The sequence below is a fragment of the Hermetia illucens genome, chromosome 5, assembly GCF_905115235.1.
Source record: "Hermetia illucens chromosome 5, iHerIll2.2.curated.20191125, whole genome shotgun sequence".
NCBI classification, from domain to species: domain Eukaryota; kingdom Metazoa; phylum Arthropoda; class Insecta; order Diptera; family Stratiomyidae; genus Hermetia; species Hermetia illucens.
In genome coordinates, this window is record NC_051853.1 from 45235012 (window position 1) to 45252688 (window position 17677).

General features: G+C 41.0%; 1 protein-coding gene across 1 annotated transcript; it reads left to right on the plus strand.

The window, feature by feature from the left end:
* The first annotated feature begins 11422 nt into the window (after positions 1-11422).
* LOC119657981 (40S ribosomal protein S14) lies at positions 11423-13340 on the plus strand. The gene is made up of 3 exons (XM_038065193.1): positions 11423-11519; positions 11752-12008; positions 13058-13340. The coding sequence occupies exons 2-3, from the start codon at positions 11772-11774 to the stop codon at positions 13274-13276; spliced, it is 456 nt and encodes a 151-aa protein (XP_037921121.1). The 5' UTR covers positions 11423-11519; positions 11752-11771; the 3' UTR covers positions 13277-13340.
* Positions 13341-17677: the final 4337 nt, after the last annotated feature.

Sequence of the window (17677 nt, forward strand, 5' to 3'; positions counted from 1 at the left end):
TTTCTCAATCAAACACAAAGGGATCGAGTTTCTGGCGATACGGTGTGGGGGAAACCTCGTCAGATGCAGACTGCCACATACGCTTCTACCTGTTTTGCACAACACAATCGAGTAAGTTTACGTCGAAAAACATAAAGATTGGTCAAATCAACCTGCAGCATGACAAAGCTCCCTCCTACCTGTTGACAAAGGTACAAGATTTCCTCTACATCTTTCTGGTGCAAGAGCCGTGGGTTCCATTTAACAGAATCTGTGGCATTGGATCAGTAAAGAGAGCTAGGATCTTCTACGATGAAAGATCCATAAGACCGAGAGCTTGCGTCCTAATGTCAAGTGGGTTAAAGGCAACTATGCTGAGACAGTACTGTTCCCAGGACTTAGCTACGGTCATACAATACCCGATAAATGGCGTGAGGAAAAAGATTATAGTTGCCTCCGCTTATTTACCCTATGATTCTTTGTATCCTCCACCGACGCAAGAGCTTAGGGATCTGGTGGCGTATGCAGAATCAAGTGGTCTCGAGCTCTGAATATGTTTCGATGCTAATGCTCAACATATTTGTTGGGGCAGTAGCAAATGCAACCCAAGAGAAGAGAAGCTATTTGCTTTCATCACTTCAGCTGGTCTTATGACTGCAAAGGTAGGGTGGGCCACTACGTTCGTGAGACCGAGAAGAAGTGAAGTAATTGACCTAACAATCTGTACCTCAAAAGTGTTAGAGTTGATTACACACTGGCGAGTGCTAGACGAGGTCTCATTGTCAGATCATCGATACCTAGAATTCAATCTGACTATTGCGGGCGAACAGTCTGCAGTACAAAGACGATACCCTAGGAAAACGGATTGGACAAAATTCAATGAACTTCTTAGCAATAAAGTACAATTCCCTAGGCGACTAAGGTCTCTTTGGCGCTGTTAGTTTTAGTAGCTTTGTACTGATGAAGGGAGTAAGTTTCTCCCGAAATATATATTTATATTGAAAACCAAAAATTGTAGTTGTCTATCAATTTTAGGCTAAACTAAAAATACCGGACTAAAATCTAATCTCTTAGATATGACCATCAGCTACACTGTCTATTCATCGACTTCAGTAGAAAGCATAGCCATGGTAAAACTGTACACCGCCATGGAAGAATTCGGTATCCGCACGAAATTGATAAGGCTGACTTGGCTGATCCTGACCAATACACGCGGCCAGATAAAAGCAGTAGGATCTCTCTCGAGACCATCACACCACACACATCAATAACGGTCTAAGACAAGGGATGCTCTATCGTGCACCCTTTTTAACACGGCCCTGGGAAAAGTAATCCGTGATGATGAGGTTAATGTGAGAGGCGCCATCCTTTCTAAACCCATCTACTGGCGATATTGATATCATGATAATAACAACCCGAGATGTACAATCATACCTTCATCCAGGTCGAGCAGGCGGCGCGAGGTCTTGGGCTGCACATCAATGAAGGCAAGACGAGGTGCATGGTGGCGACGTCAGCATCAAAAACCAAAGAAGCAACAACATCAAATAGTATTGGTCAAGTAAGAACATTAAAAATAGGAGACCCTGACCCATGATATTGACATCATGGGAAGAACGACCCGAGACGTACAAACTGCCTGCATCCAGATCGAGCAGGTGGCGCGAGATCTTGGGCTTCACGTCAATGAAGGCAGGACAACGTATATGGTGGCAACGTCAGCACCAAAAACCAACCAACCAACAACATCAAACCGCAGTGGTCAACTTTGAGACCGTTGATAATTATTTCTATTTAGGTTCGGAAATGAAAACCAATAACAGTTACGACGATAAAACTCACGCAGGGTTTCAACCATTCTGCTTACGAAAACTGTTCCGCTCCTGTCATTAGCCAAATCTCTTACTGTGGAAGACAATGATCTTGCCAGTCGTCATGTATTCCACGGAGACTTACATTCTTAGCAAGAAAAATTGCGAACTCTTAGCCGCGTTGGAGAGAAGAATCCTCCGATGGACGATTCCGTAGCCTATATAACGACGAAATCTATGAGCGATACCATGACCGTCTGGTTGTGGACAAAATCCGACTCAATAGGGAGCGGTGGTTGGATCACTTAATCCGTATTGATGAGGATGATCCAACCCGGAAATTATTATTATATGGGCAATATCTATTGTGGAGAAAGAAGACGAGGCAGACCCTACCTTAGATGGAGCAATGGCATAGGCCAGGACGGCAGAGAGCTTTTAGGGATATCCAATTGGTCGACCTCGGCGCAAAACCGGAATGTCTGGAGTTCCTTATTAAGGCAGACCTAGAGCAGATACCGGTTATTGCGCCTTTGATGGCGATTGATTTTACGTTGTAATTTTCGGCTACGATAACCATAACCTCACCATTCTCTTTGCACACAATTTAAATCTGTGATCATCGTCCGATCTCCGACGTGAGTGTCGCAGCGGTATCATCATATCGTTACAGACATATGACAGGAATTTGAGCATTCGTATCAGTAAATTCAGAATCAAAGGATGCAGCCCCGAATCGGAAAATACCACCCAATGCATTGAACCCACAAAATTCTCAATTCACGATATGTATGTAATCACAACCGCAACAAAGTTTTCAAGAAAAAAGATTCTTTTAATTGAAGACTGATCCGGTATACTTTTTGACATACGTATGTATGTATATCAATACTGTGGAGGTCAGATGCTCCGTTCTTCAGTGTTTCATACAATTCAGCATCTGGTTCCCGGAATATCAATATATGAATAAAAAAATATACCGGGTCAGCCATTAATTAAAAAGCAATCTTTTTTCTTTATATATGTATATGTATTTGGACAAATTAAAAGTTCAACATTAAACCGAAGATATCTTCTGACATATATTTTAGATTTAGATTTAGATTATGTTATCCTAGTTCCCATAGTCTCAGTTAAGCTCGTGTGGAGGCTTTGTGATCACTACAGATCCTTGCAGATTCGGTTTTTTCAAGATTTTTTTTTCCAGATAAATTGCTATGCAGTATATTTTAGCAGAAAAAACAAAGAAGGAAATGGTTACAACAAATTTCGCCAATTTTGAAGTCAGCAAACTGAAATTTGCTCGATCGTAATTTGAAATTATTGAGTTCATGACATATTTATATAGATAAGTACTAACATCTTGATTTAGAATTGTTCACCATGATGGGTAGAGGCCATCTCCTTTTTCTTCCGTCCACAGCTCTTCTAACCACGCCCCTTCTAAACGACGGAATATTTCTAACGCACCCTAAACAAGGCTATCTGTGTACCTACATATCTCATCCATGCGTAAACATATTGGGCGGAGGTAGATATCTGTTCTGACTGGCACTGGCAGATGTTAACGCACGAGAAAATCGTTGCAAGGGATAGGATTCTGGAGCGGAGTGACGTCGACATACATATGGTTATCTGTGAATTTTTGAAGCTGAGCGATAATAACGATATTTTTAGATGTTGACTGTTACAATGGCTGATAGTATGAAGAAGAGTGTAATTTCTCAGGCTATAGTGGTTGATGATATCTTGGCGAGAGGATTGCGGTTTCAAAAATTGTCTATGTGGGTTGATCACTCACTCACTGTTAGATTGGTTATGTTTAGTGCTATAATTTCCTTTACAAAGGAGGATAGAATTAACAGCTATCCCGGTGCTAATGATAGCGATTGCCCTGCTTCTGTGTGGAGAGATGAGAGATCATGCCTTTAAATTACCGTTTGCAGTTCGCCCAGCGCTTTTGGTTTTCGATTATAGATTTCATTAACGATACATCGAATAAGGGTTGTTCTGGATGTCATTATTTACATGTGGCATACAATGAACTCGACCCTTTTTGCGGTAGGCAGGATGATAAATCAGAATAGGTTTGTAATTAGTTAATTAGGTTACTGAAACAAATCTTTATAAAAGCAGCACTAAAAAAGGACTCGCCCGAAGGTGGCTCGCAAAAATAAACACATCTATCCAAAATATAATTTGAATAATCTTGGTTACTAGCCTAATTCTAGAAAACTAAGGAATCGGCTTACTCGTCGGCCACTCTAGGATAGTAGATTCCATTGCATGGCATAGCCAGCGAAGATGTTATTAGTCTTTCCTAAAATATGACCTATCTATTGTCACTTTCATTTTCTAATCAACATGTTTACCGGTACCAGATCGTTCGTCGACAAAGACCTTCCTTCTAGATTGTGTCGTATCCATCTACAATGATCCGCAGGATGTTAATGTTTTCGATGCAATAGAATATTGGGCGGAAATCTGCCTGTTCCTTGTCGATCAAGCTTTTGAGATGTCCTTTGATGCATTCCAAGATTATCTTTCTGGTTTTTTTTTTTTTGCGACAGTTGCATTAGGCAGATAACCGTCAACATTGACACTGAGATGGATTTTACTGAAGTGTGGTTCTAGGGTGATAATGGTGCAATAATTTGCAGCTTGTTTGGATGTCGGAAACGGGTCAACTCAGCTGAGAATCAGGATAATAAATCTGGCCGAGCGTAGTACGTTATGTTACTTTCTAGTGCACTGTTACGTCTTCAAATTAAGTGTTCTAATACTTTTCAAGGTCTAGATATAAGTTGGATAGTTGTGCCACCGATTAGGGATACTCTGGTCACGTATATAGGGGGTTTTATCCAAACTGTCACTTTAGTTTGATACTGACATCCTATGATACAGTCGTTAGCCGACCCCGCTTGCGAACGGGACAAAGACTGAAGAAAACGAAGAAGATAACTTCGACCTGTTATAACTTTGTTGACAATAGTATGATTGTTGATCGTTGATGCCACAATTTTTTTATAGTCTTTCCAAGTTTCTTAGAATGAGCCGGCCTCACTCCAAGTTTGTATTTTTTCACCTCTAATTACCCTGCTTCGTAACCGATGTCAAATTCAACACTTGTTTCGAGGAGTACTAATTGAGATCTTTCATTCGATACTCCAAACGCCTATATTTGGGAAAATGTAGGAGAGACCCTTCCCCCTTAAACTCTACAAAAAATGATACATGCGCTGGGTTTGTCTACTGGATTTCATTCAATAGGTCCAGTTGTTTTTCAGATAAGTGTCGATGACAGACAGATATTGAATCGATTTTACTAAGGTTTTATTTTTTACATGAAAGAAACGAATCCCATAATTATTATTGGTCAAGTCAACCATCATTAGCCAAAAATATTTTTTTTCCTTATTTTTTCTTAAAATATTCTACCATTTGACGGTTGTTGCACGAATAAAAAGCATTCTTATTTCATCATATTTCATTCAACAGGCAACAGAATTTGCCATTTCAGGACACCTATTGTGACAGCCTTTTTCCGTTTCATCCTTCATCAAGTATAACTGATGGAAAGTACAAAAGAAACGGAGGTCGTATACTAAACAAGTCGAAAACTGAAAGCGCAGCGAACCGTTCCATTTGTAGAAAGCTCGTGATGTGTATGCGCTAAGTTAGTCGGCCTATTTACTTCAATGTGTTACAACATTTCTGTATATACAAGGTCATAGGATGCATTAAATCTACCTAAAACAGACAATTTCGACCTACTATAATTTTGTTAATAATAACAGGGTTTCCACCAAACTTGTTAGTCTGATATTATGTCTTGTTGTTTATATTGCGAGTAGTTTATGAGAATGGCCCTTAAATTAGGTAACCTATATCTAACCTCCCTCATCTTCTCCACTTTGCGATCGATGCCAAAACTGAAACATGCTTCCGAAAGTGCTAATTGAAACTTTTTATTTGGCGCCTTGCATGGATATATTCGGTGAAAAAAAACCTTAACAACCCCCTTTTTGCATGTATGAGGATCTCCTTTCCCCTTCCATTCAAGTTCAAAGTGGAACGATACACACATAAGGGTTCATAGCTCCAACCACCCCACCAAATTTCGCGTTAATAGGTACTACAGTTTCTGAGCAAGGTGGGCTTGATTAACCGACAGATGGACAGTTTAGTGATTTGAATTAGGCTTTTCTTTCCTTAAAAATTATCAGTAGTCTTAGCCTAAAATGAGGGGCACATGTACCAAAATAAAATGGGGGAGAATTGCTCCCGGAATTCTTAAATCCAGAACCTTGTGGGAAGTTGGTAAAAGGACCAGAGCAGAGTAGTGAAAGTTGCATTGGAGCACCCACGAAGCTAATTATGTATCACTTATGGAGATTACTGTTCATTGATTTCATGGAGTCGCCCTGGGCATGGAATGAGGAATGTCAAGGTGTTTCTTACTGTATACTTCAAGAAAAGGTTCTTTTAGCTTTCTGTGGTAGACCAAATTGAATAGTAATGCGGGTACGTTATTGGAGAATAGATCAGATAAGACTATTGGTTGTTGCTAAAGTCAAGCTGCGATCACTAATTTTGGCCTTACAAAAGTTCAATCTAGCTGACCTGATAGTTAGACCCATAAAGTGCATCAAAATGAAGAGCTGGGTGGTTTGCGTCGACTCTGACATATGCAGTTATATATTCAAGTGAATAGGGTAAGGAGACGATCAGGCGCGTTGCAAAGGTTGAGGTTGAAAATTCGATTTAAGGAGTTTCTGGTGGGGTTAAATTTAAAAGCAGAGTAAGTACTCCTGCCAGAGTAGAAAGGAAGAAATGGTGAGCTACCAGAAAGTAGTAGTAAACAAAGATGACTAGGCCAATATGTGAAAGTTGAAATCAACGCCGAAATAAGGTAAGAGAAAAGAATGTTACAATTAGAATTGATAAACCATCAAACAATTTTTCGTGCAGACTGGGGGAGGGCGCAGATGGAAATATGTTCACTGATGAGACACCTAAGGTCAAGATAACGCCTAACGTCAATAAGTCGGTGCACCGTGAGAAAAGAAATCTAATTACAATCAAGACAACTCCATCGGCCGACGAGTGGATTACCTCAAAGGCACCTGGCGCAGAACAGTAGAGGAGGGAAGTCAAGAGAGGGGGGGGGGGGGGCGCTTTACTGCATTTCAAGTAACCGTAAACGATGGCGCATAGCTACGGTTGATGCGCTATACCTTTACCATCCTTCGCAAACGTGTTACCATTTACCATGAGTTAGCGTGTTTGTAAAACTTAATGAATACCCCTTGTGAGGGAATAGGGTTGTGGCTATGTCATTTTGAAGGAAGCTGTCACATGTTTGCTGCTCCTTCGATAACCCGACACGTGAGTCATTATGACCGGAACTAGCATTCGTTGACATTAAGCCCCTTTTTCGATATTTTAGGTTTCAACTGATCCGATTAGTTCTCGTTTGAGCCATAACTATGTACGTGTGTTTTAAACAAAACTATATTTCTGCTTTCTACTTCGGGTTCCTCGTTTGGTCGAAAAAGTAGGAACTCAAAATGTATGCCCTAAAAAGTGAAATAAGTCCCATTGTCAGAACCTATTCAACTGAAACATCGGGAAAAACATTTCACACAAATCCTATACAAAATTTAGGTTTCAAAGTACATCCGATTACGATAGTTGCTCAAATAACGTTAGTAATAGTAATAATCCAACTATTATTAGCAAATCTATAAAACGTGCATAAAAGATGAACACAAAACCTTTATGCCCGAAGAGCCCAGCTCCCGGTATTTCGACTTGTTTTTAAGGTTTTGTGTAAACACAAAACCTTATTAAAATCGATTTACCGTCTGTCTGTCTGTCCGTCTGTCTGTCTATCTGTCCGTCACACGCATTTTTCTCGGAGACGGTTATAGCGATTGACACCAGATTTGGTAGAAAGGTGGGAACTGTGAACGCTCATACATACAGTGAGTTACATCCTTTTACGTTGAATTTAAGGGGGGGTCCCATACATGCAAAAGGGGGGTGTAAAATTTTTTTTCATCAAATATAGTCATGTGGGGTATCAAATTAAAAGTCTCGATTAGAAGCCGGTCTTAGTTTTGACATTTCTTGGAAACGTGGGGAGTGCGGGAGGTTGAAAGTGATCATTTCTTTAAGGGGGCCATTCTCAGAAACTACCAAACCGAAAAATCTGAAAAAAATCAGGAGGCTGCATATGGTGCCTTGGCTCCGAAATACCTTTCCTACCGATATCTGTTCAAAAAAAGTTAATAATAGTATATTACTATATTTTTTTGTAATTGGCTGGAAACCCCCCTTAAATTCATCCTAGCGGCACGAAATTGTGTGTGATGTAGGCTATAATGTAGGGCATGATCATACCAAGTTTGATGGAAATCGCACTATTACTAACAAATTTATAATACGTCGAAGTTGTTGCTTCTTTGAAAATTGAAGACTATCAATGTCAATATCACCCGAAAGTGGACATATGCATATATTATGTGCTACGTACTAAGAAATACACAAAACGTTTCGTACCTGAAGCGTCCAGCTTCCGGTTTCCCGACTTGTTTTTCTTGCAAACTGGAAATTTCCAAAAGACTAACCCCAGCCCTGAGAGTGTGGGATTTTTAAATCTTACATTGCAAATTTCAATTTCGCATTTGAAGTGAGAAAAATTTTAATTTGGTCTTCCATTTCTTGTTCTATTCTACAATATGGTCAACAGCTGTTTGTAGCTTTATATTTGCTTCCTTAGTATTTTTACCCGTGGTAAGGATGGCAGTGTCATTTGCAAATGTGGTAATTTTGGTTTGACCATAGCACTTCAGCTGCAATTTCTTTTTTTTTTTCAATTCAAAGTATGTTCCTTCGTATTTCACTTTGAGTAGATGCTCAGATAAGTAAGATTCGACGATCTCAATGAATTTTTAGGACCCCACAATTCTCAAAAAAAATATTTTCAACTCTGGCCAAGCTCTGGTCAATAAAGCGTATTTGCGGTCAACATAATTCGTAGTCATGTTGGGTTCTGCGAATTCTATAAAGAAGCACTCAATATCTGCGAGCCGCTTCGGTCACACTGCTCCCAGGGCAGAGGTGAGGCATCGTCTGACGATTTGCCTCTGCTCTGGTAAGAAACCGTAGAGCCGTCATCGCCTAATTTTTAGAAAGTTTGGGTGCTAAGCCCTAAACGAGGGGTCCGTGGACCAAAAAAAAGAGGGAGTAAGTTGCTCCCCATTTGGCCCGGTCCAGCATAAAGTTGATGCGGGCTTAGAACCCCACAATTCTCAAAAAAAACCTCCATTGTTGTCAGATTTAAGAGATATTTGTTGATAGACTTTTTTTTTATTATATTTATTAACTAAAACCTTTAGCTTGTTTGACAGGAACATTAAAGCCTAGGGGATAGTTTATACTCCTCACTTTTTTACTGACCACTATTATAACAGGCGAGTGATCGGACATTATGTTTCCATTATTGACAATATGAATGCATTCTTCTGAGATTCCATTAGTTACGAAGAAATCAATGACATCGGATGTTTTTATTAAGTCAGTCGGCCAGTTTGTAGCTCACCGTTAGAATGCAAATTGCACTTTTGTGCTCGTCCTGCTCCAAATAATGCTCTTCCTCTGGATGTTGTTACGCTGGATCGCCGGAATTCATTTTTTTTTTTTGCGCTAAAGTCACCTCTTAAAATCATAAACTTGAAAAGTCAAGTAAAGTCTTCATGTTAGACATTTTAGGGACATGCTTTTTGGATGGTAAACTACCAACAGTTGCTTTTTAAATCGCCGGCAGAACGCGTATTGCGTAAATAAGTATAATCTTGGATAAGGATTAGGCCGCTAAATATTTATCCAAGTTGACACAATCTCGGCAGATGTCAGATTTTACCTAATACTAGCCAAGAATTTAGGCTCGGACGATCCTACCTACTTAAATTATAAAGGGTGGCGCTGGTGGTGGCCGGTGGTGGGTTATTGGGAGAACCCGTCGAGAACTCCCCGCAACATCGAGCACGTATGCAGAATGGTATATTTCTTCATGATTTGAACTAGACTGTTTGAGAGTCCCAGGACATCAAGGAAAACCATGATGGATTTTGGTACAATATCCGTAGCTGATAATATTATGGGTACTATAACCACCAGCTCGAGATGACAAATTTCTTACATATTTCCGTTTAATGTTGCTATCATGAGGGATAGCAACATCAATATTATATACCGAGCGATCTGTCTTGTCAACTAACAGCACGTCAGGCTTGTTGTGTGGAATGTGGCGATCAGTTAGAACTTGCCGGTCCCAATACATGCTGTAAGCAGAACTATTAAGTACTGCTTGCGGATCATATCGATAAACCGGACATGTTCCCGTGATCAGCCCAAGCTTGTATGCAAGGTTTTGATGAATCACCATTATGCATTATACCTGTTGGTGTATTGCACCGGTGCCATTAAAGTGCAGCCAGAAGTGAAATGGTCCAACGTCTCTAACGCCAAACCACACATTTTGCGCTGGTCGCTCTCCACCCGCTCTTTCATTACGAGTTTTTATAAGTTCGGGTGGCGACCACGCCGTCCTGAATGGCACACATGGATCCCTCCGTCTCAGCAAAGAACTCTCCAGCACACAGCCATCTGTTCGACAAATGCATGCATAATGGCATGGTGGGTGCCTTCGGCAGTGATCCACTTAACATGTTAGCCCAGTAACCCCAAAAGTCCACCCCAAAATTCTTTCGGTTCCGTCATTTATTTTATTTTATTCTTAAGACTATTACTATTAAAAACGGTTGACAGTTTTCACCCAAGTCCTTCAAATTAATACAGGTTTTATGGATATTTTAAAGCATACAATTTTATCTGATTGTATATGGTATATGTCCCAAAGATAAATGAAATCGATGTTAGGTAACTCTTTCAGCGGAAAAAAAGATTTGTAGGGAGGAAAAACTAGGCCGGGGATAAAAAATATACGGGTCCAACAATGTTGCTTAGTTAATCGAATTTTATTAGAGTTTCTCTGCTCCGAGCCCCTAAAAAACTCCTATCCCGAAGGAGCCCCCCTTTCCTCCTTTTTCTCTCCCCACAGTCGACAAACCTCGCGACCAAGTGATAGTAGCCTGCCTTAATAGCGACAATACAGTTTGAATTTCTTCGGAGATTATCTCCAGCAATAACATCTCTTTTTAAACAAATTAAATGTTTGCGAAGAACTCATACTTACTTTTTATATTCTCTCTGCATAATCATGATTCTATTAATGTGTTTGTCGTTTTGTGCAGCTTAGTTTTGTTAAATGAAAGCAAACTAATTTTGCTGTTGCTGCCGAAAAAAATATTTTTATTGTTTAGATATGGATATTTTGAGGATCAGTTATCCTCTTGCTTAATGATTCTTAATCTAGATAAATACTGAATCATTATATTTTCTTAACATAATTCGGATATATTTATAGTGTGTATATTCCTTGCAATAGAAGACAGATAAATCAAAGTGTAACTTTCTATGGAATTTCTCATGGCATCCGCTCTTAATTTCCGTTTGCTTTCAAAAATGGTACTAAAACCATCTTTTAGTAAAAGAAGTACTAGATTGTCGCATAAGAAGCCGTTTTTGACAGCTGTCAAACTTCGATCGCGTACACCTTCTTTCCGCTGTATCCGGTTCTCCATATTGGACGGAGTGAAATAGGTGCGAAGTAAATATTGTTATATTATCCTTCCCCTTTGATTTTTTGAAAAACTGCTACCACGGAAGGAAACTACACAGTTTATCGCGTACTCCTGTTACGAAAATAATCCTTATTATGTGCATTTTCCTGCCGATGTTTGCAAATGAAATATCAGTGGAATTTTGACAGTTCTCTATAACCCAAGTGATTTGTTTGAAGTTTACTGATTCCAACCTTCTCTTCTGTTTTTAGGATTATAGTAACAATTAAAAATGGCACCACGTAAGAATAAAGCCCAAAAAGAGGAAGTCCAAGTTTCGCTTGGACCACAAGTTCGTGAAGGTGAAATGGTATTCGGTGTTGCTCACATTTATGCCAGCTTCAACGATACCTTCGTCCATGTCACCGATTTGTCTGGCAGGGAAACAATCGCCCGTGTCACCGGAGGAATGAAGGTGAAGGCTGATCGTGATGAAGCCTCTCCCTACGCTGCTATGTTGGCCGCTCAGGTAAGTTGGTTTGTTTACGCGCGTGTTTACACATTTCAAGCTAGTTGCGGTACGGTGGAACTGTCACCCTAGTTTGAAGCCTTGCTCTGCCGGGGGATTAAGCCACTTATTTGGCGAAAATCCATTACCTTTGGAGGGTAGAAGGACAGTGTTTGTTTGATTATGGCTTAAGTAGCTTTCTTCCTTCATAACCTCAAATGTACATCCCGGTATCAACCTCAAGCTGCCATTCTTTCAGTCAGTAGAAAATATTCAGTTAACTGGGAAGGAGTGGTGGAAATCAGTTAAAGCCTGTCTCCTGGGGAGAATTCTTAAGTGTTTTACTAGAGTTCTATCGATTTTCGAAGGAAGCGCAGTAAGCCCGGGATGGATTCGTTTTGGGTATGCGAACCTTATTTGGCGTAATGTTGACTAGACTTGTGATGACGAAGGCTATGCACATGTTACTTACTGCAGCAGATGTGCTTCAAAATGATTCCTTCCATCGACAATTTCAATTGACTTTATCCGCCGTCTATGAAGATTTGATCTAGGAATGTCTTTTCTCAGAATTAGCAGTTGAGTTCAGAGCAAGGAGTGGCTACTATTTTACATGAAAAGGAAAAACCCTACAAATCAACAAGTGTCAGATATGCTAGGGCAACCTCTTACTCGGCCAGTTTTCCACGGCATCAGTTAGAATGGAAATTATGGCAAACTGATGGTGCCTGGACTCATTGATTGATAAATATTTAAATTTTTTAATAAAATCTGTCAGTTTGGTTGGACTGATGGCAGGCTGATTGTAGTGTGGATTATTAGTCGCTGGAAGATTTCCGAATGGTTCGGGTATCTAAGTCGAATTGTTGCATGAGCTACTCCACAATTATGTTCTTCATTAATCGGAGTCACACGTCAACCCATCAGTAAATTTGCTCTTATATGTGTCAAAGCTTTGTCGCTGATTTATAGGGAATTACAGGGCAGTGGTTAAATTCTGACAGTCCCAGATGAAATTAAAAGTAAATTATGAAAAGCAAAGTTATTAAAGTTCTTTCTTATTTTTTCAGGATGTCGCTGAAAAGTGCAAATCCCTGGGAATCACCGCTCTCCACATCAAGCTCCGTGCCACCGGTGGCAACAAGACAAAAACTCCAGGACCTGGAGCTCAATCGGCTCTTCGCGCTTTGGCACGTTCATCAATGAAAATTGGACGTATTGAGGACGTGACTCCAATTCCATCAGATTCCACTCGCAGGAAGGGTGGTCGTCGTGGTCGCCGATTGTAAATTTTTATTTTTTTATGCTGTGACCAAAATATGTCATCAATAAAAATAATGTAAGGTCTAGCAACACGATCTTTTCTTTTGTCGGGACAGTGCCATCAATAACTGAATGTGGTGTCTGAAAATTATTGCTGAGCAAGGACAGTGTTAGGGCTTTGAAAATGAAATGTTCGTGAGATGGTCCGGTGTCAGAGTGTGCAATTGATTGTCACGTCCTGTTTCGATAATTTAATAGTTCATGTCAATATCGAAAGAAATAGACGAAGACACACTTTCTTAACAGATTTACTTGTAATCTCTCACGCCAAATAAACTGTCTAAAGAATTTGGGAATGCGACAATTAAAACGCATGTCAATTCCACTTAGTCGGCAGCGCTCCCGATAGGGACTAACGTCACAGTTACGACCTTTGGCTATCGAAAACGGACTGTGATTGATTTCTGGAATATGCGCACGTTCTTCGACGATGATAGCGAGGATCATGAAAATACTCTTTCCCCGAATTGCGCGTGAAGTAAGGTGGTGGGACTCCGGAGAGTACTCCTCTCCCTCTTACGGCAATATGCTTGTGTACTCTGGAGAGCCAAGTGGTAGCAGACGAAGATCCAGTGTCGGGTTGCTTGTGACGGCTACCGCAAGACGCACTCTCTTGACCTTGGAGCAAGTTTCTGACAGACTTCTACCTCCAAGATTCTGGCCCAGCTTAAGGAACATCACAATTGTACAATACATCAACGGAGACTTCCGATGTAGTAGAGAAGTATGCTTTCTACGAGCAATTACACGCAGTTCAGGAGAGGCTTCCTAAAAGTGACATTGTGGTCGTGATGGGTGATCTGAATGCCAAGGTGTTCGGCAGTTCTCGCAGGGTTGGGGAGCTGCGCCTCCCAAGTTCAACATCGACCGCTTGTGTGATTCAACTGCCGTTCGGCAATGGGAGAGTTATCTTGCTGGTTGGACCGCAGATATACTGAGCAACCCGAGAATATCGATGAGCATAGGGCTGCCATTAAAAATGCTCTTTTCTCAGGTGCCTAGTCCCGAAGGAAATCATAAGATCTGACTTACTGCGGAATCGTGGAAACGGATCGATGAACGGAAGATGTTTAAGGCTCTATTGGCCGCTGCGAGTGATGGCGGGCGGGATCGGCTCGAACTTCGATACTGAGCGAAATGCCGAGAAGTTCAGCATAGTATACGCCATGACAAGAGAGTTTGCTATGCTGCAGAAGGCAATGATTTGAAAAGTATATACCGCATCACAAAAAAGCTTGCATGTGTTTGGCAATCGTTCGATGGTCCTGTGAAGCACGCCAACGGTCGACTTATGATCCACCATGACGAGCAACTGAAGAGGTGGAAAGATCACTTCACCACGGTTCTTAAGGGGTCGTGACGGGTTCAAATTTTGGTTTTTTTACTTTGTTCAGTTTTGTTTTTTGAGAAAAAAAAAAGATATTTTTGTAAAATTTCACATATAATATTCGCATAATGTTAAAGTTTAAAAAAAAGGATTTATGAAATTTTGCAGGCTGCTATTTGTTTGTTACAGATTTTTTAATAACACGACAAAAATTGGCCGCGTGGATGATTCCGGATCATTGAGACGTCTAAAAAAAAAACAAAAAACGCCATACCCATACTTTGGGCCAAACCTTGACCGAAGCTGAACATATTTTTAAGGATTGCGGGGTCCTAAGTTCGCATCCATTTGATGTCGGACCGCATCAAAAAGTAAGAAACCGTAAAGTCGTCTTCGCCTAATATTTTTAAAGGTTAGGTGCTAATCCCTAAACGAGGGGTCCGTGGACCAAAAAAGAGGGAGTAAGTTGCTCCCCATTTGGTCCGGTCCGACATGAAGTGGATGCGGACTCAGGACCCCGCAATCCTTAAAAATATGTTCAGCTTTGGCCAAGGTTTGGCCCAAAGTATGGGTATACCTTGGTAAGAAACCGTAGAGCCGCCTTCACCTAATATTATCAATAGCTATTATCAGAGCGATATATGAAGTCGCAAAATGTCACGTGCTGCACGGAGAAGTTTGAGATCGAAAACGGAGTCCGCCACTGATATTATTTCTTGTTATCGGTGACGCTCTTCATGCTACCTTGTCCGGAGGACGTGGAGGAATTCAATGGATGATATCTTTCTTCAACCACCTCGACTACGCTAATGATATCTGTTTGCTCTCTCACCGGGTCATGAAACTTGGAGAAATGGCTCTGGATTTGGAAAGAAGCAAGAAAAGTTGGATTGAAAATAAACACCAATAAAACCAAGGTTCTCAGTCTGACGGGTAATTGCACTCTTCCTATCTGTATTAATGCGGAGAGCATCGATCGTCAATCAATTTCTTCCGAACTAGTTGTTGCGGACGTATTAACAGCGCTATATTCGTTTTTGCTACCCTGTCTATAATCTGGAAATGGAGTTATCTCAACACCAAAATCAAGTTGGGACTATTTTTTGTTAGTGTTCTTTCTGTGTTGCTATATGGGAGTAACACATGGAAAGTGAACTCCACGGTTACTCAAAAGCTCCAGGCCTTCGACAAGACCTGTCTGTGTCGTATCATCATAGGAGGTTGGCCTGACACTATCTCAAATGAAGAACTCGGTCGGCGCACAGGCATGGCATTCATACGTATTGTGGTTGGAAAGCGGAAGTGGCAGTGGATATTTTACAAATTAAAGGGAGGCAACAATTGCATTGCTGGCTACGCTATGCAGTGGAATCTATTCTCTCAAGATGGGTTACAATACACTTTTTGCAATTCCTCCAACATTTCTGAAGGAGATAATGTGGTCAGCTTTGCGCTCGCCCGAGATTCTTACCCTAATTTGACTCAGGTACTCATTCACAGCTGAGTCGACTGGTATCCGACGTCGAATCACGATACAATTCGCACTGCCACCAGTGAGATTTAAACCATGGCATTCCGTACGACATCTTTGCGCTCTAACCACTCAGTTATCCGGACACAACATTTCTATGCCTCTCATAAAGCAAGATTTGCCGAGCGCCTCTGTTACCTGTTTGACTTCTAAACTTTGACCGGGAACAAAAAGTAATCGTTCAGTATCATGTCTGGGAAGTATGGTGCTTGGAAAAGATCGCTAATAATAGAAACTGATTATCATAGGGGATCTTTTTTTGGGAGTAGTGTTAGACTCCCGTAACAGTACGCTGTCGGACTACCAACTAAACACCTCCCTGTCATCAGAGAACTAGTCTGGGACCGTTTGACACATTACTTCGGGCTATCCCTCCTGGCTTGTCGCGACTGGGGCCCCTCCGAGGCATGGAAGCCTGACACGCCATGCCCGATAAGTCGAGATGCCATGAGGCCGGGTCCCTGTTTCGGTATTGCCCACTAATTAGCACTAGATCAGCGTTTAGTTCCGCAGCGAACTGTGCTAGCAACTGGTTAGCGATTGCACTCCGGTGCATGTTAATTTGTAAAATGCGCATCATGCCATTCGTACACTAGACGTGCCACGATCCCTGCAGAGAACGCAACTTTCGCTTTCATTACAAGTCTTCCCTTGATGACCCACTTGGCTGAATCTCCGGTATACTGTCCTCCATAGTGTGTCCATAATTCAGACACCTGTAGTACTTGGTGGGGCTAGCCGCATTCGTACCCTGCATACTACCCATCCAATTTTAATTCTCCCGCTGCTTAGGAGTTTCGCATATTGCTCGGGGACTTCGATGTTCGATCTTCAGGCCACCAAATGATCGTGGTTGTAAAGCACTTTTTTTGTTCGTGTGCAGCCTTTGTATTTTGATTTCATCATTCAATTGGTTCAATAACATGTAATATTGATTTGTTGTTGCTGTTTTAGCTTTTCCCAGACAATTTATAAAGAAATATTCCATGGGCACCAAAAAATACTGACCAACATTTTTTCTGGCAATTTTTGGCCAATTACTACTTGGTTGCGTTGAACGACTTGCCCCTGGTTCTATTGCCAAACAGTTTACTGGCCGATGATAGTGGGGTACCCATGTCTCGTCCATTGCCCGTCGCACAAATTCTCTAAGATTACGCTGAAACAGCTCTAAGCAATGCTTTGAATCATCCGCAAGTGCACAATTTTTTTTTCATATGCAAACATTCATGCAAAACATTTCGCACACGTTCTATTAACATTAAGATTGATCATGCATGATTGTTCCCTTCTTTCATCGTATACGAAGAACGAAATACAAATTCTGGCTGAGATTCCGACGTTTTCGTAATGCCGATGATCGAGTGAATGTAGCCTTACGCTTGCCTACAAAAATTTTAATTCTTTAACTCCTTTGGCCCGTCATTTCCCACCTTACCAGTATAAAATTTACTAAACCTATTTGGCGTTATCTTGGCTAACATAATTAAAAGTTTGTCTACCACTCAC